At 37.4% G+C, this 25,684-nt stretch overlaps 2 protein-coding genes across 3 annotated transcripts in view; both read left to right on the forward strand.

Annotated features, from left to right (window-relative positions):
- Positions 1-5,074: 5,074 nt before the first annotated feature.
- LOC141440776 (uncharacterized) lies at positions 5,075-6,763 on the forward strand. The gene is made up of 3 exons (XM_074105320.1): positions 5,075-5,280; positions 5,475-5,579; positions 6,163-6,763. The coding sequence occupies exons 1-3, from the start codon at positions 5,134-5,136 to the stop codon at positions 6,259-6,261; spliced, it is 351 nt and encodes a 116-aa protein (XP_073961421.1). The 5' UTR covers positions 5,075-5,133; the 3' UTR covers positions 6,262-6,763.
- Positions 6,764-12,782: 6,019 nt separating this feature from the next.
- LOC141441128 (uncharacterized) overlaps positions 12,783-25,684 on the forward strand; it is a 56,684-nt gene continuing 43,782 nt past the window's right edge. Inside the window, exons 1-2 of one of the 2 annotated variants that reach the window (XM_074105806.1) lie at positions 12,783-13,317; positions 19,990-20,467. In XM_074105806.1, the coding sequence (XP_073961907.1) occupies positions 20,315-20,467 (153 nt within the window). In that variant the 5' untranslated portion in view covers positions 12,783-13,317; positions 19,990-20,314. Of the gene's footprint in view, positions 13,318-14,087; positions 16,066-19,989; positions 20,468-25,684 lie in introns of those variants that run through there. The other variant, XM_074105807.1, reaches the window with a different exon arrangement.

The raw sequence follows: 25,684 nt of genomic DNA on the forward strand, positions 1-25,684 counted from the left end.
TTTCCTTAATTTTATAGGAAATATATAGGAAAGAAAGTCAATAGCCTGTGCAATGCTCACGCTCACGTATCATGCCTAGTTATTCTTCTTAGTCGTTACACTGTTGGCAGAGTGGTCACTGGTTGACGTTTAGTAGGTAGGTAGTGAACGTCCATGACGATTTTATTGGGGAAATAGGGTGGTGGTTTCCCTTTGCCTTCCACATCGCAGCTGTCCCCTGCGTTAAAAAAGTTACAAGTCCTACAAATCGACATAAGTAATTGTAACTTTCACATAGAAAAAAGTGACAATTATGTGTATCTGCTTGTAGCACTCGTATCGTTTGTGATGACCGAGTCCGAAGTTCGTAGTTGGCAACAGAGCGCGCTGCTGCCCACACTCATATTAGGTCCTCAGTCGCCTTTTACGACATGCACGGGAGGAGGACTGTCCTATTCTAAAACCGGATGTATGGCATGAACTACCTAAGTGTAATAAATATTTTCGTTTCTAATACCTACTCTTATCATCCATGTTAAGATATTGATATCAATAAATCGATTGGTGACAACACTTTTAACATTTGCAATTTTTCAAATAAATATAACGACTATATATCGGATGTCCCAAAAAGGACGCAAGATTTAAATTTGCCGTTTGCTGGCAACCCTTAAAAAAACTATTTGACAGCTGAATGTTTAGGGTTTGTAAAAATAGCGGGTTTTACGAAAGATCAACGCGTTTTTATTATTTAACAATATTTCAAAAGAAGTTTGGCGTGTGTACGGTTCGAAAATTCCGTGCAAAATATGGTCGGAATATTGACTTGACTTCATCAACTGTGAGCAGAGTGGTTGCAAAATTCAGAAATTCAGGGAGAGTGGATCAATTCATGATGTTCATTCCACTGGTCGTCCAAAAACAAGCCGTTCAAATGGCAATGCTTTAAATTCGACGCTGCATTGGAGAAATTCAGCCGCATCTATGCAAAATGGTCATAGAAAATTTTTGAAAAGAGTGCGTATGTGCCAGCAAAGCCTAGGAGGACATTTGCTGACGTACTATTCCACAAATAACCCTATTTTATGTATTTCAAGGTATTTAGTTAGGTACGGTTCCTGGATCCAAGCACCTTGAGGATAGCAATATCCTTAAGGCTTGGTTGCAGAATTTGTATCTCCCACACTTGCACCTGTGGTAAGGACGTAGATGAGCTGGGACGTCATGGCCTCTCATGCCCCAAAGCGCTGGTCCGCTTATTCCGCCCATGGCACCATTAATGACCTGGTCCGCCGCGCGCTTGCCAACCGTCTCTGTGCCCGCAATCCTTGAACCCGTTGGCATGGCCAGAGCGATGGTAAGCGCCCGACGGGGCTACTCTGGTGCCATGGAAGCTGGGTAGGGCTCTGGTGTGGGACGCAATGTTCGATCACTTTCGCGCGCAGTCCCACATTCAGGCAACCCACTCACAAGCCGGGGCTGCAGCTGACCAGCCCAATTCTCGAAGCGCCGCAAATAACTCTTCTCTTTTAAAGGGATATGAGTTTGCGGCGCTCGCCAGTGGAGACATGGGGTCCCTGGTCGCTGTCAATGAAGGCCTTCATGGGAAGCCATGTCGTCCCGGGTTTTACGAGACCTCAGGATTAAAAGATTTCAGAAGAAGTTTGGCGCTTACTCTCCGTGCAGCGAATTTCTCTAACTGTGAGCAGAGAGTAATGCCGCCAGGTGTTGGGGTCTATGCCCGCAGGAGGGCCTCCAGATGGTGTTTTTCATTTATAGTTAGGTATATTTATGTTGTTTTATTTTTGTTTCCTATCATATTATTGTATCTTGTGTTGTGTAACACATCTTCTTTTAAAATTTGAATAAAAAAAAATAATAATTATGTATTTCAAGATTTTATATACAAATATATTACAACGAAAAAAAAATGTGTTTTTCATCAATTTCAAATCTTGCGTCCTTTTTGGGACACCCTGTATTATGATCACGTGCTTTGTTTTATTACATTTTGTTTCGTCGTCCACAAAAGGATTCTCAAATACTATAGCATGATCATTCATGGTAGATGCTTTTATAGAACAATGAGAAGTAATTTCAACAGACATACAAAGCTACATACAATAAACGAATGTAGGTATTAAGTAAGCACAGGAATATTGGTGTAATGCGCGTTCATTTTATAATTCAAACAAAATAATAATGTTAAGTAATTGGTAAGGAACAGGATTAAGGGCTATCACAAATGTAGTCAAGGGCTGTGTTGATAAATACACTACCGCTATTGTTGTGGTAATACTTATTTTAACACCAGTTGAACAACAGTGATAATATCTGCATTGTGCTTCACTTCCTCTTGCCTCTGTTAAACAACAAAATGACATCATCAGCAGGGCTACTACGAAAAATGAAGCTCGAAGTTCGTATCGTACCGTCTCTCTCGCTCTCGTATTAAATAGTATAAGTGTCAGAGGGACCGCACGACACGAACTTCGAGTTTCGAGTTTCGTAGTAGCCCTGCAGCGCCCTAGAAATGACAATTTAACATACCCATTATTTTAATCTTGGATTTCGAATTCTGTATAACTACCCCGCCCGCCACTGTGAAACCTTCTCAATTTTGTACATGACGGTCGGTATCCTATCTACCATGGACGTACCGTACCTTACGTAGGTACCTACTACCTATAATTAGGAAAACCTCGTTTTCCCGTAAAAAGTTTCGGTTTTGCCCCTAAAATATTTACTAAAGGTATATTACACACACAGCTACAAAAAGAACTGATTGCACAAAAGAGAATGAATGAAATGAACGAGTAAATGTCAATAATAATAATAATTGTGCGTGTAATCATTCACTTCAACTCTCGTGGCACTACGACTATAGGTAGGTATTAACTACTCTACGAAGACTGTACGCGCAGAATATCTATATCTGTGACTGTACGTTATAAAAAGCGTTAAATTAGACTCTGGCCAGCGAAAGCTGCTGTCCACGAGAACCGCGGCAAATAAAAAAAAAACCGGCCAAGAGTGTGTCGTACACGCCCAGGATAGGGTTCCGTAGCCATTATGAAAAAGTAAAATAATATTTTTCTAAGGATTTCGTATTGTGTACTGAATCCTTCCAGTTTAGGTATATTTTATACCTTAGGCTGCTATTTACTCTTAAACTACTAATAATTCTCAAGCAATCTTAGCCGCTATAATTGTCCTTGTAAATTTGATATATTTACTACCACTCCAAATTTTAACAAATTTTCCACCCAACAGTTTTTAGAGGGGGGGGACCCTTCATTTCAATGAAAATTTGCACTTTAAAGTTGAATATTTCGCAAACATATCACTAAATAGAAAAGTGGTCTGAGCAACCTTCCAATGGTTTTAAAATACCTATCCAACGATACGCCACAATATGGGGTTAGTCGAGAAAAAACAATCACCTTTATGGGAGGTACCCTAAATTTTTTTTTTTATTACCTATACCACTTTGTCGGCGTGACTGATATGTATATTCATGTCAAATTACAGCTTTCTAGTACTAACGGTCTCTGAGCTTACCCGCGGACAGACAGACAGACGGACAGACATGGCGAAACTATAAGGGTTCCTAGTTGACTACGGAACCCTAAAAATGAGGCTGACAACACTTGCTGTACACTGATTAAACGATGTTGATACTTAGATATTATTTAAATTTTCCAGATATTAAATTATACTTGGGACTCTTCAAGCTGCATCAAAATTCATGTTGGTAGTAGGTAATATGTGAAAGTTGATGATGCACTTTATAGGAGTCCCTTGGTAAATTTTATGATCTTTTTCAGTGCCCATTTACGTACAGTCCAGACGCATCAATTTTTGGACCATTTTGACCAGATTGGCATTGAATATATATCTTCTAACATAATATTATAAGTATTTGCATTTTGAGGATGGTAAGAGGATGAGGATGGTGGTAGGAGGTTGAATTAAACAACAAAATAATTTATTTATTTTTTATAGCAGAAGTATCAAAATTATCTTACAGACTGGCTAAAACCAAAAAGTCGTTTCTGGGAAATTACATACGTTTTTATAATAAAATTCCGAAAAATATTACAAATGAAACGGATACAAAATTCAGAGAAAGAAGACATATTATTATTATAAGGCCTATTATAAAGTAAATGATTATATCGACAGGGATACTTATTTGGAAATAATTCCGATCCGCATAAGTGATCCCTTGAAATAGCGAACTTACTGTGTTAAAAATAAAGTTGTGTTAAATAGTTGTGATGTATAGATATCATTTAATAATATTGTAAATCTGTTTAAAAAATACCTCGTTGAGTTTCTTGCCGGATTCTTCTCAACAGAGGTTTTTCCGATCCGGTGGTAGATTTTTTTATGACACTCATAAGTGCTTGTTATAGTCTAAATTGAATATAGATATTTTGACTTTGACTTTGTCTATTATTAAATAAATCCCCTTGATGGCGGTGGCGGTTGATTCTGCAGACCGCCAAAGTCAAGCATCAATCAAGCTAGAATGAGTAGAAAGTAGAATGCTAGAATGACAATATGACAATTTTGGGGGACACTATTTCCCGGCCGAACAATATCAACATGGTAATACCGGCCTGATTCTGGTTCTGATTATTGATATAGAAACTCTTGTTAGTTTGACACCAGTTTGCGTAGAAAGAGTAACCTAGAGTAAACGTAGTGTATTAAAAGTCTATGCCAGTTTGTATGGGCGTGTATACGAAATATCAGGTCGGTATTTCCATGTCGGTATTATACGTGCCGGTAAATAGTGTCACCCACAATTTTGTCAGTCTCAAAAATGATACCAGATAATTTTTTCTAAAACATGTGTGACCGGAGAGCTTTAGAATTTTAACTATAAAGCGGTTTCACACGTGATCAAAATGCACGTGCAGTGAAGTGCAAGTGAGGCTTAAGTGGTCATGATCAAACAAAACATTAAGACAACATTATGTTGTTTTAAATTATTGTTATCAATATATTATGGTACAAATAATTTTATCTCAAAGCTATAAATATCATCACCATTGTGTTTCTTGATAAGATTATAAGTCCCAATTCGGAACGTAGCTGGCCGGGCTGTGTTGACGTTGACAGTGACAGGCAGCGAAAAAAAAATTAATGGGATCCCAAGCAAGCAAAATTATCCGCACTTCAAAAATGGCGAGTTCTGCAGAAATTCAACAATTCATCAAAGATGCAATTGCACAGGAAAAAGTAGTGGTTTTTTCCAAGTCATACTGTCCATATTGTACGATGGCAAAGGAAGTAAGTATTTTTATTACGTACCTATTATTTTTTTATCCAGTTTAATAAAATTGCGAGTCATTCCTTTAAAATTTTGTGAGTCATTCCGTTCAGTTTTATTTTTTTATCAATTTTATGCAGTACAAAGTGTGCCACAAATTGTAGCCTATTGCAGTGTATGTGAACTAATAAAAAAAAAAATTGATAAATTTCAGGTGTTCCAGGCAGTTAAGCAACCATTCAAGGTGTATGAGCTGGATCAGCGCGATGATGGCTCTGAAATCCAGACAAACCTGGCTGCTTTGACCGGATTCAGAACGGTGAGTCAGAATCAGAACTTTACCAAAATAAAATTGCACATTTACATTTAAACTGCTTCCCAAGTCATGAGTAGTTCTGTTTAGGAACTTTTAAATAAGTCAATAGGAAGAGTTACATTGTGAAATCGAATGCAAACACTCAATGGTTCAGTTCATTTAGACAAGACATGGTTCTTTTATATAAATTGTCCTGTATTTTCCCTATTAATCATTTGTTGTGAGTTGTGGTAGATTTATAAGTTATAAGTAGATTATGTAACATTGTGCAATAGTGTCAAAAAATAACTGTGCTAAGATTAGCTTTAACCTTATAATTTTTAAAACAAACATTGTATGTATTTTTTGTGCTATCACATAGTTTCATCCAGTGACATGAAATGTGCTATTATAGAGCAACCATAGAATAGCAGCACATTCTGAATTATTAAAAATCTCAACCCAAAACTGAAGTTCAAAACTTCAATTAGCAGTTACATTACAGGTGGAATGTAATGGCCCTGAAACAAAGTTAATGGAAATGAAAAGTCCTGCTGTATATGAGTTTTGATCAAAACTGGCATTAATGATTTATTCCCTTTTCCAGGTGCCCCAAGTTTTCATCAACGGCAACTGTGTAGGAGGCGGGTCGGACGTGAAGGCTCTGCACAGCTCCGGGAAGCTGGAAGCCATGCTTATTGGCTAATCCATGTGTCATGCAACAGATCAAGAATTATCTCAACAAAAAAGATGTTTTAAATTTATAAAAATAGTAAATGGTGGTAAAATGCAAAAAGATTAGAAAATGTCTGCTAGTTTTGTAGGCTTGGCAAACTATTAAAATTAAGTTGAATATATGTGATAATTTTGCATCATACGTAAAGAATAAGATCTTCCTTCATGCTCTGATAAAAATTACCTAACAAGTATTTTCAACCTGTTCAGCATTTCTGCAGACATTCATATTTTCTTCACTTAATGCATTATTCTGCATCTGTCACAATGTTAACAATTTATCATAATAATTGACATATTTTTAAATACATATAATAGTTTGAAGTACAATACATCTGTGTACCACCTATTCATACAAAATTTGTGAGTGTAGCTTCCAAGTGCTATTGTACTTATTGTTGCAATTTTTTACCTATTCCAAGTTATATTTTGTATAAAAGTGTATATAATTTAATTAAATTATGTTTTCAGTACTGATTAATTTAATTAATTTAATAGTTATTTTCTGATTTCATATGTTTTTGAATTTCTTAAACATTTATGGGGATTATAATATATGATTTTTTTAATAGACTGTTCTTATCTACGAACAAATAATAAGTCAGGAGTTGTAACTGCGCTATAAGCATACATACCGTGTCCTAAGTGTGTCCTGCGCTAAAGTGCGCATGCGCGTTATTTAATTTTGACTGACATTTATTTTGCAAGTTTAGTGAGCTCACGTCAAATTTTCGCACTTTTGATTGTAAACGGCTCTAAATTATCATGCCAACGTGTGTTATGAAGTGGTCCAGGAACAATGCAAAATTAAAATGTCCAGGGATCACTTTCCACTAATAAGTAGTCATAAAAATAGATTTATATTTAAAAATGTTTAAATACATTAACAGTTGGAGATGGTCAGTATTTATGCAAAATCAAGTCTGTGGTCTATGGCTCACATAATGTAAATCAGTTTTGCTCACCCCTCTTCATACTTTCTTCTTTCCTGTATCGCCCAAACAATAGGTACAAACAGTCTTTATATTTTCCGACAGCTAAACTCAAATAAACCACCATTAGTGAAAGTTTTTTGTTGATTTTTGTTTTTTTTCACGATTTTTAGTGTGAATAATATAAGGTACAATAGTTTAATGCCAACTGCTCATCACCTTTTACGAAAGATTGCTTTTTCCGATGCAGAGACGTTCATTATTCAAAAGTCCTGGTGCTTTACCATCCGTTCCATTTCACCATATGCATTACGAGGAGCATAAATTGCTTAGCAACTGTGTTAAAATAAGTGAAATTAAACCCGTGAAATACTTGTTATTGAGTAGTACAGGTGGTCAACTGTGGTCATCACTTTTCTTTATCATTAGTTCCACTTCACCAAATGATGATATTCAAGAGCAAATGCACGAGTTACTACTAAATATATCCAAATTACCATAGTGCATAGTTCCACCATAAGATTTCATAGGTATCTAATAGCCAACCCATATTGATAAATCATGTCCCTCAATTCTTGAATTCATCATCATAGATCCTGATTTCGTGCCTATGGGACCTAATTAGAGGTATTCCTATACAAACATTTTTTTAGGGTTCCGGAGCCAAAATGGCAAAAACGGAACCCTTATAGTTTCGCCATGTCTGTCTGTCCGTCCGTCCGCGGCTTTGTTCAGGGACTATCAATGTTAGAAAGCTGTAAATTTGCAAGAATATTATATGTTAACTATGCCACAGAATAAGTAATGGTACAAACTATGCCGACAAAATGGTACAATAAAAAACTAAAAAAAATTTTTTTTAGGGTACCTCCCATAGACGTAAAGTGGGGGTGATTTTTTTTTCCTTATCCATCCCTATAGTGTGGGGTATCGTTGGATAGGTCTTTTAAAACCATTAGGGGTTTGCTAAGACGATTTTTCGATTCATTGATTTTTTTGCAAAATATTCAAATAAAGTGCAAATTTTCATTAAAATCGAGCGTCCCCCCCTCAAATCTAAACCGGTGGGTGGAAAAATTTGAAAAATTTCAGGATGGTAGTAAGTAAGTATATCAAACTTTCAAGGAAAACTATAACGGCTAAGTTTGCTTGAGAATTATTAGTAGCCTTAAATAGCAGCCTAAGGTATAAAATATACCTATAAACTAGGAAGATTCCGTATAAAATACGAAATCCTTAGAAAAATATTACTTAATTTTTTCGTAATGGCTACGGAACCCTATTTTGGGCGTGTCCGACACGCTCTTGGCCGGTTTTTTTAATTCGGTTCATAAATGATGGAGTTCTGAGGTAACAACCAAAAAAATACAACCAAATATAAACAAATATTTATTTATTTATTTTATTTTATTGATAACCTCCTCCTTTTCCGTCGCTTAAAAAACAAGCTGTCATTGTCAATATATGACACGCCATTGAAACGTTAGATCTTAGCGTTAGATAATTATACGAAAGTGATCGTAATTTGTGCATCTGACATTGCATTACGCGAGCCAACCAATCCCTGCATTCTTTCTGAATTTTAACCATTCAACAAGCACGTCTATTTGCAACCTCGAAATTGATTCGTATTTCAATCATAAGTCGTTTTGGTTCTAGGTATGGCCACTTTTTGAGTGAAATTTGTTATGAGTTAGGTACGCTTCCTGACTTATTATTTGTTCGTAGGTTCTTATACATATTAACAGCTGCATTTTGTCCAATTTGTAGTTCATTGATATACATTGTTTTAATGATGGTAAAGGGTGGATTTCAACAAGTTGGACCATGTTCATTAAATAATTGCCATACAAATTACAAAACCACTGGCTGGAAAAAGTTCCATGGTCATAGAAATTATCCAAACAATGAGGTATTGGACAACTCGGGAATTGGCCATATCCTATTTATTATTATGAAAATATTTAGATGTATTGTATACAGCCAATGGCCAATGTTTAGCGAATAGTGTTTCATGGTGTTTCTAACTGGTGTTAGTGTAAGTATGTCCAACTTTTTGAACTCCGCTTAAGTGGCATTAGATTAGAGCCATATTTAAAAAGTTATCGATAAATTAATTTTAAATGCTTTGAACACTGAATAGTAATTTGACATAATATAAAAAACCGGCCAAGTGCGAGTCGGACTCGCGCACCGAGGGTTCCGTACAAATATTTTTATTAAATGATGTACTTAACTAAAAATTTATGCTTTTGGCAGTTTTTCCTTTATCTATGCTATATAAGACGATGCTTCGTATCAAATTTCAAGATTCTGAGTTCACGGGAAGTTCCCTGTAGGGTTTGATTCCCTTGCGAGTGTCGTAAATAAGCAGCATAAACGGCTGTATCTGCGTGAATTGCGTTGGCTTAGATGTTTGATTTTTTCACAGCTCCAAGGGACAATAGGTCTAGAGTATTTGATATAAATTTCAGCTTGATACCTCCACGCTTTCTTGAGAAAAAAGGGTATTGACAAACAGACAGACGGACTGCAAAGTGATCCTGATCAACTAACATTATCAAATCAACTAACGATACCTAACATTTATATTGATGATTGCGTGCTGGCTGGCATACATATCTAATCGGAAAGTTTGTTTACCACAATTATTGCGGTTCATTTTGCACAAAAACTGCGCTATATTTCCCTTTCTTTATTTTATGATTTTTGAAGTTAGAGTTGTGAACAATCAATACCTAAGCACAATTATGTTCACAATCAATTCCACGGTGATTTCTTTTGCAGCATAAAAATAAAAAAAAAAGCTTTTACTTGAAATTATTTAAATGCTATAAAACGAAGAAAATAAAGTTTTCGGTAAACTGAACCGATCAATTAATGAAATTTATCTGTTTTGGTGAAGCATACATAAATACAATGCACCCAGGTACATGATTCAGTTTCATCGACTGAATATGTGCATTTACATACGGGATTTTGACGTTATCTGGGCAAGAACGACTGGGCGCTTAAGGGAAACTACGGATGTTTTGGGTGGCGGTGATAACTTACTTAGGAAAGAACGACTGGGCGCTTAAGGGAAACTACGGGTGTTTTGGGTGGCGGTGATCACTTACTTAGGCAAGAACGACTGGGCGCTTAAGGGAAACTACGGATGTTTTGGGTGGCGATGATCACTTACTTAGGCAACATCAGTAACGCGCTCGCTCGTTTGTCTCCTTTTTCATAAAACGCCATAAAACCTCCTACCAAAATAATTAGTAATAGACTATTGTACTAGTAGAAACAGGTACAGCGTGCCTATTGGCACACTAATCCTACTAATATTATAAATGCGAAAGTTTGTGAGTTTGCGAGTGAGTGAGTATGTTTGTTACTCCTTCATGCTGAAACGGCTGGACGGATTTGAATGAAATCTGGTATGTAGGTGCTGGACATCTGGAATAAAACTGAGGCAACTTTTTATTCCGATATTCCCACAGGATAGGGATAAAACCTCGAAACAACAACCGCTGGGCTTAGATTCATGAAATTTGTCATTTATTTATATCATACACGACACGAGCAACTGTCATTACAGGTTAAAACCTTATGCAATAGTGCCTAAATTATAATTTTGATTGACATGATTGTTTTTAATGTAACGTCAAGAAAGCCACGATTTAATATACGGGAATTTTTAAAAATCCCATAATTTCAATTCAGCTGCTGGATCTAATTATTTATGTGTGCGAAGCCGCGGGTATACACTAGTAAGAAGATATATTTATCTTAACGAAAGTGGGTGGTGTTTGCACGAGGGTGCTTTATATTATTATTTAGTTATCATTATTAACTTAATATTATTAGTACTTTAATCTAAAGTACAATTCAATAGAATCTGTCAATTTTCTACATATTTAAGACACCCTATCGTGGGCACACTTGATTATATATGTCCCTGTTGTTGCAATTATAAAAGGAATCGAAAAAGAATAATAGTCACATCACAAAGCCTTAGGCAGCCCGGTGTTTATATTAGTACGCTGGAAGTGTCTACAGGATTGTCAGATTCTATTGAATTGGAGTTTAAGTTGGACGTATACATAAGCTGGGTTGATGATGATGATGATGAATCTCAAAATACAAATTAAAAACGACGAACAAAAGATACATATACATACATTCAGGCCCTGTAAGTAAAGTACTCGTACTACGAAGTGCAAAATTCGAACTTCGTTGTTGCCGTCCCGCTGACGCTTGTTATTTAATACGAGAGTGAGGGATGGACCTACTGAACTGAAGGCCTACTCCGAAACTCGAAACTCGAAGTTCGTATCGTACCGTCCCTCTCGCCCTCGTATTAAATAGTATAAGTGTCAGAGGGACCGCACGGCACGCACTTCGAGTTCGGGTTTCGTAGTAGCCCTGCTGAACTGAAGTGAAGGTTTGCAAGTTTTGCAACATAGCCACGTTAGTTCCGATTTTTGCCACGCTCATTAAGATCTTTTTCCATTGTATTGGTCACGTATTGGTACATACAATTCTAAGCGCTTGTATGACGAATAATATTAATATATATACTTGTACCTACCTACTATCCCATCCATATCCATCCATACCATACTATCCATCCATAGATATAGGTTCGCTTTAGATATAGTGTTTTTATTGATTTCCGTTAAATACGACAGATGGCTCTGTTCATTGAAAGAAACGTTATTATAATGAACTTTTTAGCCGAATCGATTTTTTCATCCCTGCTAATATTATAAATGCGAAAGTGAGTGTGATTGTTTGTTACGTTTTCTCGCTTAAAGTAATCAAACGATTAAGATGAAATTCGATATGGAGATATTTATCCCAAAAATTGTATAGTTCTCGGGGAGGCGCGATAAACGAATTCTTCGAAGACGAAGTCTCGGGCAACAGCTATTTGGTATGAATATAGTTAGAGACCCAGAGAAGGATCTAGAATAGGTTCCAACTCAGGAAAATAAAAATAAAAATTGTATAGTTCCCGCTGGCGCGCGATAAAACTGTACTAAGTTTAAATTGTAAATTATCTCGCGATTTTTAGGTATTATTATTTAGCATCCTAAACGAGCCATAGTTGCAGATAACTCCATTTCCATTTACCTAAAGCTACCTAAAGAGTTAATGGCTCGATAAGAGTAGATGTAGTTTGTAGTATATATAACGTCATCAGGTCTGGTTGATTCAGACAGAACAGGTTAGTGTATAGAAGCTTCGGGACCCTAACTAAAAACACTGTGAAATTGACGTGGGTCTCCGTTTCCCTAGCTGTAGCGTTGTCTTGTCATAGACAGGCTGATAGGAGTTACAATCGATATACCTACACCAATATTGACACTATATGGTTGAGAACAATAAATATTTAGTAGATATTCTAGGTACGGATCCACTTAACTTTATTGCACTCTCATTTTATAACAAACAGAAGATACATCAAGTTGTTTGTATGCATATCTCGCCTCGCGTTAGTTATTAAAATTATGTAAATAATCTTCCGAACCTGCCAACGTCACCCCTTGACTCGACAGCGCGGGACAACAATCGGCCCGAATTAATTCTAGAGATTCCTCCATAAATCCTTCAGCGAAAGTCACTTGTCCCCTCTCTAAACGGTTTATTACGCTCACGGGATGAAAACATCAGGCGCTCAAGGCCACCGCGCGCAGCCTTGCACGGTCTCCCCGGCGACGGGCTCCGCGCCTACTATTAGACTATTAGTATTATATCTCCTATGTCATTGATAAAAGCCCCGTTTTTGCGTAACGGGACTGAGTGTAATGTCAATTGAGGTGTAGTGTGTGAGGGAGAAGAGGGATGCGAGCAGCCGGCGCCCTTCGGTCCCCCGCCCTGCGACGCTTCGCGCGCCCACCGCTAGTCGGCGCTGCGAGCCCGCCCTAGCACAACATGCTGTTATTATATCTTATTCAGTACAAATTCATGTAAACAAACAATACTGTGATTTAAAATTCGTGGACTGGTTGTATGTGTTCGGTCGGTGTTGACACGGTGCTGTGCCGGGCTCGGGAGTGCGATGGCGACGTGTGATACCGCGTGAGGGAGACGTGTGAGGGCTTAAGGTGAGTGCGTTCATACTTTCTTTTTTTTGTTCACACACTTTGACGCGGATAGGGAAGTGGTTTATGTAATTTTTAGGACAAACAGAACAGAGGACAAAGGTACAAATTTTTATGTTAGTATTTTTGTTGATATTTAGAGGACATATATATTACACAATTGTATATATCCTCATAAGCCTTTGTAAGTACATGGTTCCTTCCTTCGCCCACGAAGCCGTAAACAAAAATTCCATCTCTGTTCTCTCAAAAATATCCCATAGGCAAGCCGTATTATTTATTTGCTCAGTAGATAATTCTGTCCATCAAACTGGAAATAATTCTGCTTCATGCATTAAGTTAGGTAGTTACTAAATCTATTAATTCGCGAACTCAAACGCTTCCTTTTTAAATGAATTGTAATAAAAAAAAATCTAATGTTTCATTGTATGGTACGTTATTAAACAAACTATTCACATCCAAGGAAAGCAATGTTGCGTTGGGCGCTTAGTTGCATACACGTAGCTACCAAATGGTCGCGGGAAAGCAAAGTAATCGTTTTTAGTTCATTGTTATGGACCTCCGCAAAGTAACTCCTGATTACTTGAGTACTTCATGTGTTGGTGTTGATGCCTTGATCAACGCAATGATGTCGATGATGCTTTACCTTCTTAATCTGATGATCGCTGTTTTGGTTCTAAGCATCACTTCCAATAAAGTCGCATGTCTGACAGGGCGGTGAGGCATAAGATCAACGTTGAATGGTCGTTTAACCATGGCGTATGTCTGTCGAGCTTTCAATAAACAATTGTATCGATTTCAGCAGCACAGCAGCATTCGTACAATGCGGGGTGTTGTTGAGGTACGACGCAATTCTAGAAACCAGACGGTGCCACCATGGTCTTGTAGACGTCGGGATGGTCTTTTGTGTGCAATGCTGTGTTGACGCTCTTGTCGCATCTTACGCTCAATTCTCAGAGCAGAAAACCTCATTTATAGGACCGGGATAGCCGCCGACATACGATTAAATAGTTTTCATTACCTTTGCTTTTAAAACAACTAGTCTTTCTTAAACATATCCATTTGTATAAATCCACACATCTATTTCTGGAGTCAAGTGACCACAGGACAGGCGCGTCTAGGAGTTCATGGCCGTTCATAGATTATCTTAGGTATAGTCGACCAAGTAATTCCTTTACCACCCTAAAGTTTAATAGTAGATTGTACAACACGAGCATAAAGCGATTTTACCTGAAACGTTCATGTACGACGAGGGGCAAATGGGTTTAATGCTCGAGTTTTACACTCTGCTTTTCACTTCGATTGCGAGGAGATGAAATAACAACAGTGGAAACATTGTTCACTTACTTGCGGTACCTTTTATTTTTCATGCATTGCTAAATAATTATAATTATTTAGTTTTCTTGATTTATTTGAATGATTTTTATACAGATTAAAATGATTAAAAAATATACAGAAACTTTTTTGTTTGTGGCTGTTTGCTGTGGCCTGATTGCCTTGGTCTTAGACGAAGATTTTACTTTATGCACTAGAGCATAAAAATTCATTGCCTAGATCCAGCATAAACAAACTTTACGAGCATGAGAAGTGAAAAGTCATTTGTAGCGTTTAAAACGTCAAAGCCTATTTTCACTCACAAGTTATATGAGTCTATTACCTGTCATACATTTCGTTTTCTAGAATTTTTATACCGTACAACGGCAAAACCTACTAGACACTGGCAAAATTGTCCTGCAATGGACAGAGCCATATTTTCCAGTTACAGTGGTCATCATTATATTTTTTTATAGGCTTCCGTGGCTAAAATGTCCGCTTGTCCGCAGCATATAGGCCTTGAGGGATAAAACAGTAGAAATAAATATACCAATCTTAAATGTAATGTACTAACTTATTTACTTAATGGATACGAGTAGGTGGTTAATTGTACATTCTAAGCATGGCATCACGTGGAAATTTAGGGAGGTACTTATACTTTCCAGTCGTTAAGCACCAGAATTTAATTAACGTCTAACATTTTGGTTTCCCGCCCTACCTTTGAAATAACTAATTAGTCAGTTGTCAGTTTTGTTGCTATCGGAGATGTACATAGAACAGGAGTTTCTAGAGAAAATCGAGATATTTTCCTTTTATCTTTATCCTTATTAAGGATAATAAGTTTTCCGATCCCTATACGAAACTTCCAGTCACTGGAATATTTCCGCCATTATTATGTAGGTACTTTGTATGTAAAAGGAAAATTTTGCTTCACAAAGATTAGGTATTATACGTCGACACAGATCTGACATGTCTAAGCGAGATACAATTTCATAATCCCTATAACGACATGTCAGGACTTTCTTCAAAGCGATACGTTAAAGCGCTAAGCGTATTGCGGGAGGGCTTCGTTTGCAAAACCATTAATTTCGGTGGATTTAAAATGCATCTCCACGGATGTCTGCAGTAATCTTGCATAAGATCTTTATAGCCGATCCGTCGATGGTTCTACGGGCTACGTATCTCGTAGTACTTCGTAGGGGTAGTCGGTGGGAGGGGTGAGTTCGGCGGTAGCGCAGGTTGTTATAAGACCGGGCCGGGCGGCCGGCGCGGCAGAGCGGCCGCGGCGCTCGGCGCGAAAGATTCTGTCGCCATTGCCGGGTACGATTTTCGCGCTTCGATAAACTTTCGAAACTTTTTGTCGGTGAAATTTTCCGACAAATTTCGGTGCGTGGATTACAGTTGTTGAGAAGAGTAATACGCGACCGGCTTGCTTTGGTAAGATGTAGGAGAATTTGATGGCATATTGTCTGTTAGGCATGATGTTTGTTATACTTATTAAAGTTTCACCTTATTAATTTCTTGTTTTGTTTTATTTTGGAGCTCTTTCTGTTATATTATATTATGTAGCATGTAAATAATTTAGCAAATATAAAATTTGATTAAAAAAGGTACCTGCCTTATTATTCTATCATATGATGACAAGGTGCAGCCCTGTCTTATACTCGTATACCGCCAGATTGACATATTTTTTTATTATTTTGGTAAAAAAATTAAATTAGATACCTACGGCACAATTATTTTTTCACACATCTCCTTCAGAAAAGTAACTTTTCCTCCCTGATGGGAGAGAGCAAAGTGCAACTTTTCTGTTCAAGGCTTTTCTAAGTGTTTTATTGCAAATGGCATTTTTTGAAGTTGATAATTGTAAAGCCACGCCATTTTCTATGCTGGTTGTTTTTTAATAATATTTAGTTTTTTTTTCAAGTTTCTTAATGCTCGGTGTGAAAAGTTGTATGAGCCACAGGAGCAAAATTATTTTCATCTTGGGCGTTAACACTTGAATGCCTCATTACGCTCAGGATTCTATTGTAGAATCCTTCGCTACATTTTGGATTCAATGTCGTACACACACCATTTTGCCCCCTTGTGACACAAATAACTATTTAATATGATCAGGGCCCAGAACCGGTATATTATACCTGTTTGGTTTATTACCGGTATTATTGACACCAAATTTAAGCCCGGGTTTCAGACACCGGTATATCCCCCTTTAACAGTTAGGTAATTTTCGTCCTACGGGTTTGAAACCATGATTATGATACACTAGCTAGATACACATAGGTAATCAAGATGTATTGGCGCTAGCATTATGTTATTTATCTCTAGAATGAATATAACAGCAAAGTTTTTCTTGTTATATGCTGCAATCGCGTAGAAAAATACAAATTAGATTTCAGCCGGCGTCAATATTCAAACGTAAATTAAAATAAATCAATCCTGTGGAAGTCTTGAAACGTAGATAAATTGTAAAAGTATTATAACGCTTCGGGTAAAAACTTTGGGAGGTAAGACCTGTCAGTTGTTCAAACCATCATTCAAGTTCGACTTCAGAAGAGTTTAAAGTTAAGACTGTAAACTTTTGCTTTTGTTGCAAAGTATTTACCACGTCCACCAATCACGCACAAACCACTAGAGGGTGTTGTCTGTGGAAGCAATTACAGCAGGGCTACTACGAAATTCGAAAATCGAAGTTCGTATCGTACCGTCCCGCCGACGCTTATGTTATTTAATACGAGAGTGAGAGGGACGGTACGATACGAACTTCGATTTTCGAATTTCATAGTAGCCCTACAGGATACGAAAAGACATTTTTACCTACCGAAAATAAGCACACAATTTAATTATCATTTTTTTTATTTAAGTGAGTTGCATTTCTGTAAAAGATTAAGGGGCTGTTTCACCATCCATTGATTAGTGTTAACTGGCGGTTAGGTGTGATGCCGTCTCTATTTGTTTTGTTCGAATAGACGGAGACGGCATCACATTTAACCGTCGGTTAACGCTAATCAATGGATGGTGAAACAGCCCCTAAACCTGCATCAAAATTATCTATTTAGACACTACGAAAACAAAAACTCATCACACGTGAAGAGAGAAACCATTCTAAATATTTTAATTGAATAGAGTGTGGTGTTCAAAAACAAAGCGCGCTTAATTTACTTTTAGATTTTCCTCACGGTTCCACACAAGTAGGTATACTCTATCGCTTAGTCTGAAACGCACTTGATTTTATAATAAAAAGCAGTTTATACGCTGTTGGCGCCGACACGAGGCATGATGAAAAAAAAAACTTCCCCACTCGCCTTTATATCAACAAATTCTAGCGTATACTTTGTGTGCGTATTTATTTTGTAGCGATGTAAGAATATTATGTATGAATAATAAGAATATGTGTGATTTTGTGAATATGTCTGTTTGTGAACAGAATGTAAAATCCATTTAAAAAAAAACTACGTTATTTCACTAAGTACCTAACACGTCAATGTGAAAGTGAGTACCCATGTTACTTAAATGTTTGTTTGTTACGCATTTTATAAGTACCTACACCTACCCAACTGATCGTGATCAAATTTGTCGTGGGAATCGTTTGAGACCCTGGGAAAAAAGTAGAGTGATATTTATCTCAAAAATAGCATAGGTTAGAGTAGGTACTTAGAGTTAGTTTCCGCGAGCGCGCAGTAAACAAATAATTCTTTGCTGACGAAGTTCCGACTTTGCAACAGTTAGTTACATACAAGTATACTTACATAAAATAATCAGCTTCAGAAAATCTTCGATAAACCAATAGGTTTAAATAATCACGCCTCCACAGTATAATTCAGATACTATTTTCAAATTTGCTCAGTTTATTATTTATATCCTTGAATTGAGTAGGAAGCTTTTTGTTGACCTACGCTTGGCTGGCTTTAATCTTAGGAAATCATTTGATAAGATAAAAGATATCTTTGATGAAGGCTTCGAGAGGGCCAAGACTTTATTTCAAATCAACCCCTCAATCAACGCAGATGTCTTAGATACCTACTCTTCCACGTGGAAACAGCCCGTAAATTTGAAAATACGAAAGTTTGATAGAAATTACAATAATTAAACGCTGCGAATGCGTCGGGGACTGTCTCATCAAAAATGTATAGAATCCGTATGATTAGCATAAAAGTCATTTTATTGCCTCGGAAGACAAACAGAATGGGATATTGGCTGTTGGAATGAATCCAGCTCTGCGGTGTAAACTTTGGGAGCGAAGTGCGACATCCGGACAGCGGATCTACTCCTTAATACTTTTATTACTTTTTGGAGAAGGCATCAATAGGTCGTTGAGCTTAAGAATGTTAGATCGACGTAAAAATGGGTCTCCTGATGGTAAGAGATCACCACCGCCCATATACATCTTCAACACCATGGGGATTGCAGATGCGTTGCCAACCTAGAGGCCTAAGTTGGGATATCTCAAGTGCCAGTAATTTCACCGGCTGTCTTGCTCTCCACGCCGAAACACAACAGTGCAAGCACTGCTGCTTCACGGCAGGATTAGCGAGCAAGATGGTGGTAGCAATCCGGGCGGACCTTGCACAAGGTCCTACCACCTGCAAAATGTGCGAGAGGTATGACTACGAATAGGTACCTGATAAAATACAATTAGATTGCTGTTAGGTGTAGTCGCACAATGAATAGGTTCGTCGTTTTTAGGCCTAAAGCTGTGGAAATAAAGCTCAAAATGATAAACATTTTCATTCTGCGTCTGCACAAGGTTATATCGACATATTTGTATCGATATCGACATACAACATTTAAACCTATTGGTTTATCGACATATTTGTATTCTTATGCCTATTGTTTTTGCTATGTCTGGTAATAATTATTTTCAGCTGTCAATCTAGTTCACCTAATTTTGGACTCGAGTATAGGCACTTAAGCAGCAAAACCACCCGCGTAAAATTTATAAAACTGAAACGAGGTCTCATTTTAATATTTAGGGATTCGCTAAATATAGATGAAACAATAATACTCTGATGTTACCTCCGCCGTTATACAGTAATTCACCCTTATTTAAACACCCGGCAAGAATTTTAATGAGTGACGCGGAGTTTGGCGAAGAATTCAATGAGCTTGCTGTAATGTAGAGTAAGTTTGCGCATTCATTAGTCGTGTTGTTTAATATTCATCAGCCACAGCCACAACATTTTTACTTACAGACAAATCCCGAGTACCTGCGGATACAAATTACATGTAAATTTGACTAAGTTCCGTAGAGCCCACTTTGCAGTTAAGGCTTGCTACAAACTCTTAACTTACTTCACTAGAATAACACGGCCTTTTAAACTAAATAGCTCAAACTAATGTTGCGAATCTCGTTTGTTTCAGATGCTAAGTCGGACGTTACGCTTCTACAGCTATTCGTAGACTAACCTTAGTATCTCGATCTGATATAGTCATTTTATAAATAAAATATAGTACAAAATTGTCGAACTTAATGTCTCAGTCGCGATAGTTTATTTTGAAGCCGACGCTTAACATAGGTAGAGCACGAAACGGTTCGCCAAATCGCCTCTATTTTCCGTAATATATTACAAGATAGTGTTTATCGAAGAGCGTCCGTAGTTTTATAGTCGAAAACAATGCCAGGGGTTCTCATAAAGCATCGATATCTGGGTGGTTGTGATTTTTCGTGGGTAGCGTAGGTGGGGGGATGTGTGAAGATAAGGAGGAGGTGCGGAGCGAGGCGGCGGGGGCGGCGAGCCCGCGCCGGCTGTGCTGGCCGCGCCGCGCGCCCGCGCCGCTGCCCGACACGCGCGGCCTCTGCTGCGCCAAGCTGCTGCGCAAGAACGGCAAACCCAAAAAGGTCAGTCAGTCAGTCTCTTACGTACTACACCGTATCATACCATGTCTCATTTTTGTCTGATTATGGTCATAGGAACTGATAGACTAGAGGTTTCTAGTTTATAAAAATAAATTATCCATGGAAAAAAGCAAATACTAGCGGCATTGCAGAAGTAGAAACAGATCGTAGGTAGTTTATAAATATTTTTGTAATAGCTAGGTACAAATTCCGGGTGGCACCAGAGGAATAAGATTGTATTGAGTTACGGCCGTCCGTTATTTCTCCTTAATTTATTGACATTTCGATACAAACTCTTTATTGCGGAAAATAAGTAAACAATCATAATTGACAAACATTTACATACTTAGAACAATGAAATCCTCTTTGACGTATCCGTCTGCGGCGAACCTTGCTGATTCCAGAGGTGAAACCGAAGATTCTTTTTTTATTGGGAAGCGTATATATACCCCGAGGGTCATCCTATATAAATTTGGAAAAAAATCCTACCCTAAGACAGGGGATGATTGATTGATCTGATCTGATTGTACTTAATGCATGACCAGGCATAACTTTTTACAGAGTAGTCCGATTTTGATAATTCTTTTTTTAATGGATAAGGTTGATACTATTTCAATTTGGAAAAAAGTATAAAATAAAAACGTTTTAACAAAAAATTAAACTGCCGATAAAACTGAAAAGCAGAAAATAATAAACCTTTTCTCAAAAATGACCGTAAAAGTTGACATTATTCTTTACATATCAGAAGGTGAAGTGCATAGTTTATGGTCAGCGAAAAATTAAAAAGTTAAAAAGATTGCAGGCGCGGTAGCTCGACAATAATGAACTAGCGCGCCTGCAATCACTCACTTTTTTTTTAAGTTAAAAAAGCCATGGAAATGTTGGCTCAAGTCGTATACAGCCAAGTCTAATGGCCGGTATCAGATATTTTGTTGGAACTCCGGACTTTTTCTATTGGGTCTGAAATAGCTTGTGGTGTTTTCGGTGGAAAAATACACCTGCAGTTTATTTTTAATGAAAAAAAGGTGGGAAAGCATAAGAAAAATATTGGAATAAAATTAAAATTTACAATATATTTTGAGAAAAAGTTTATTCTATTTACTCGCAAGCTCGTCCGTTTAATACTCATACTCAGCCAGCAATTGCCTACTTCCAGGCCACGACAATAATCTACTATTTTTTATTTTACCTTAATCTAGTGTTAAGGCGTTTTAAATCCAGGTCCAGGTCTTTCATTCGAGAATACTTACCATGAAATATAATAACGAAGTTTTCGTTAGCCGGAAACACAAAACAGCCTAGAAACGCGCTGTTAAACAAAATTTTTGTTTTACCTTTTTGTAATTTATTTAACTTAAAACAATTCGACATGCATTACATTTAGTATTACTCGTCAAACTGTAACGTTTATTGGCGAGAAGCGCTCATTTTATTTTAACTTACTTAACTAACCAAACCACCTCATTCTACATTATTGTACAAACTTGCAAAAGGAACCTGATACCTATTAAACTTTTTCACATAAATTTTATAGACAAAATTATCAATTGCAAAACACTTCTTTCTCATTACTCCAAAATTATAGATTTTCTGAATACAGTACCTACCTAGAATCTAATTTTTATTTTACTACCGATTTTATTTACGATAAGCTGCCCTAATGTCAACCCTTTCGTAAGATTCTGCTAATTAAATATTTAAATCGAAACGAGTTTCTATTTAATGAATTACGTGCAAGGTTCCATCGGATTAGAAATTACTTAGTGGGCTCTCGCCATTAGTTTCGCTATCTATCAATTAAGGTTTCGTGCGGATTGTGACCCGGACGAATTTACGGATGGATTTCGGGTGCGGGCCGCGCAACATATCACATTACACGGGGACCCGATTGCCACTTGATCGAGGCTGGGTATGAATATTCTTTCTCAGCAAGATTAAAGTCTAAAGCATAATGAAAAAACAAGCATCGCCAATCATCATCATCACATCAGCCGTACGACGTCTGCTGTTACTAGGCCTCCCCCATAAAACTCCAGTTGCTTCGGTTGAAAGCGGCCAGCATTCAAATTCAAATTCAAAAACATTTATTTGTTACAGTAGGTGCATATATAAAGATTAGACAAAATTAGATTTATTTATTACCTTTTGAAAAAATACATTATAAACACATGCCAGTTAATTACAAGAAATTCACAAAAGGATCGTCAAATGTATACAAAAAAAATAAATCTTATTACAATAAATTGTCAGCCAGAATAAAAAATAAAAAATAGAATGGTATGGTTTCACGGGATACCCGTGAAAGTAACAAATTTGGAGTTGAAATAAAAAATACAAAAAGACTCCAAAAAACCAATCAGAATTTTGAATGTCAAATTAGAATTATATCTTAAAATAACCCTCCTTCTTCGCAGTCGGGTAATAAGTTTAGCAGATGTATTCAGCATGCAAGCAAGTGTACAAATATTTTGTTCTAGGTCACTAAAATTTAGGTTAATATTCGTCAACGTATTTTATTAATTAAAAGATCATTTTATTTCAGGCATTCACCGTAAACCTGCAGTTTTAACCAGGTCATCGGTATCCATCTCATATTCTCAAAGGTTCACTAATGTTCCGCAACTAACGTTTGGCAACCTGATTCATTTCGCAACTGTTTAATATTTCTGAAAGTGTATATTTCAGGATTTTTATAAAACTAACCTAACCTAAAGGGTTGTGCACGATGACCATGAAATAACTCCTGAAATATTTACAGTTTTAGAGTTTGCGAAATGAAAAGTTGCGAAATGAATGAGGTTGCCAAATGATAGTTGCGAAATGAACGGATACCTACCATTCTCAATGTCACATTGTACCTAAGGCTAGTGGTAATGGAATTTAAACTTAGCTTATCGTTAACATCGCGTGACCCAGTTAAACAAATTAAATTATTCACTATATTCAGTGTCTTATAGTACTTACTTAATCATTTAATGTTAGTAGTCTGACTCTGTGGACTTGACTCGTTTATACCTCTGCTAAGGTTACCATGAAACCACAACGTAACTCCCTTTGTTTGTCTTTTGAGCTCAGCGAAGTTCCGAAGTAAGCCGGCACTCAATATTGGTCCCCATGCGGTCCGATACCCGATAAAGCAGACTTGAATAAACTGATGAACAATATTCATTACCTCTAAGGAACACAGTAGGTACAAAGATAAATAAGCGTTTACGTAGATTCAGGCGTACCAAATTACGTCACTTTGTACTAGTCCAGGATCGAACGCGATCCCGCTACGGCAATTAAAGCCAATCATTAACGCAATGCCTTAGTGGGTTCCGTCATTCAGGTATCCATAATATTTCAAGGTAGAACGCTTCCGCCTAATATAATCGAAGTTTGAGGCGAAGGGAAGTTTTAGGTATAGCGGTTGAGCCACCGTACTTAGCTAACGAAACTGTTTTGCCGGTGATATGATAACCAATTTAGAAATGGTACTAGGAGGTAACAATTTGTAGCATTTTTTAAAGTTTTTTTTTCCCAACTAAATCTAGAACGATCTACGATGGCGCTTTGAAAATTGTGGTACCTACTCGTAATGATGATGATGTTGATGATGGGGATGATATGGCTTGAAATTGAGCACGAGTTATTAAGATAAGATAAGATAAGATATCATTTATTGCCACAACACATAGTACAACGAAGACTTAATTCATATAAAAAACTAGACTTAAACACTAACATTTGCTGTGGCAAAGGGGATGTAGGTACTCAGCGTATGCTGTGAGTTAGGGTTCCATAGGCTGCCCTGACTGACACAGCGCTGATTTGCAATTTTTTAATTATACTCAATGTCTTTTTTTATTATTAAGCCTTTTCCAGAAGTTGAGTAGTTGATATGTTTGTTGGAATTCAATTATTTGTGGTGTGCTTTTACTTTACTTGTAAGTCCAGTTGCCCTTCGGCAAAGGCCTCCTGCAGCCTTCTCCATTCATGTCTATTTCTCGCTATTCTATTCCATAAGCCGACATATTGTGTCATCGGTCCATCTTTTTTGCGGTCTACCTCTCTTTCGCTGGTCCTCTCTTTTTAATTTTAATATATTTTTTAAAGCTTTCAATGTAAATAATGGATGTGATAGTTTTTCTTTTAGCGTAGTGGACTTTATTTAAGCTAACGAGCCGCATACTAGTATGGCACCCTCCACTGCTCGTGGCCCGACACGCGCTTGACTGATTTTTATATGAGAACCTGTAATTTATATTCCTAGAAAGTTTAAGCAATGTAACATAAGCCACCACCATAATTTATCACACACGTATGAGTATGACTAAAATCCTTTTTAAATGAAGTCTCTCCGCCAACTTCATTACGAGATGCACGACGCCGCGGGTACTCGCGCGAAGTTATTTGAAGACCGCATCGACTTATTACGAGTTCAGACAATGCGGCGACAATATATGAATGAACAGCGTTAAGCATCATAACTAGGAAGGCAAATAACTTGGCCGCGGAAACCGAAACTTTAGATCAAATTAGTTCCCGCTGACGACGCTTCTTCGAGTTTGATTAACCCCCCGGGGTACGCGTCAACACACATTACTATGGACTTTGCAATTATCTTAGGCAGCAGAGTATTGTCTGACTTTCTGTATACGTAGACTTTTATTAGTTTTGCTTGATTTCTAATTGGCTATTCTGTGAGAATACTTGGAAGTTAGCAAACTCTACCACGAGTATATCTGTCGGCGGCCGATCGTATAATCCGCCAGATCACGAAATTCCTAGGCATATCGTGAAATGGCGCCATTTCATGAATTGGCCAATTTAGGCAGATAATGAAACTCCTAGGCTTCTTATTATATCGTGAAACGCCGCCATATCGGTTCTGGCACTTCACTGGGCTGCCGCGGCACGCTTGCTTCGCTCGCTCGACTAGTGCGTTGTGGTCACAATTCATATTAACCACTCCTCGCTTAAATTTTTCTTCTGTTCTGTATATATCTCGATGTGCCCGGTATAGAGCTAGGAATATCAACGAATGCGTTGCTCTAATCGATCTGCCGTATCGTGATATGCCTGGCCAACTTTTAGGCATATCATGAAATGGCGTCATTTCACGATATGCCTAGGAATTTCGTGATCTGGCGGATTTTACGATCGGCCGCCGACATATCGATCAAGCTCGACATATCGATAGCCCGGTCATTCTACAGGTTTTTTTGGAAATAAATC

This window comes from Choristoneura fumiferana, chromosome 23, assembly GCF_025370935.1.
Source record: "Choristoneura fumiferana chromosome 23, NRCan_CFum_1, whole genome shotgun sequence".
NCBI lineage: Eukaryota > Metazoa > Arthropoda > Insecta > Lepidoptera > Tortricidae > Choristoneura > Choristoneura fumiferana.

What these genes read in the sequence shown, in the direction of transcription:
- LOC141440776 (XM_074105320.1), top strand. Translation starts at nt 5,134, where the DNA reads ATGGGATCCCAAGCAAGCAAAATTATCCGCACTTCAAAAATGGCGAGT. An exon ending in ATTGTACGATGGCAAAGGAA is followed by an intron (nt 5,281 to 5,474) that starts GTAAGTATTTTT and finishes GATAAATTTCAG; the next exon opens with GTGTTCCAGGCAGTTAAGCA. An exon ending in CTTTGACCGGATTCAGAACG is followed by an intron (nt 5,580 to 6,162) that starts GTGAGTCAGAAT and finishes TCCCTTTTCCAG; the next exon opens with GTGCCCCAAGTTTTCATCAA.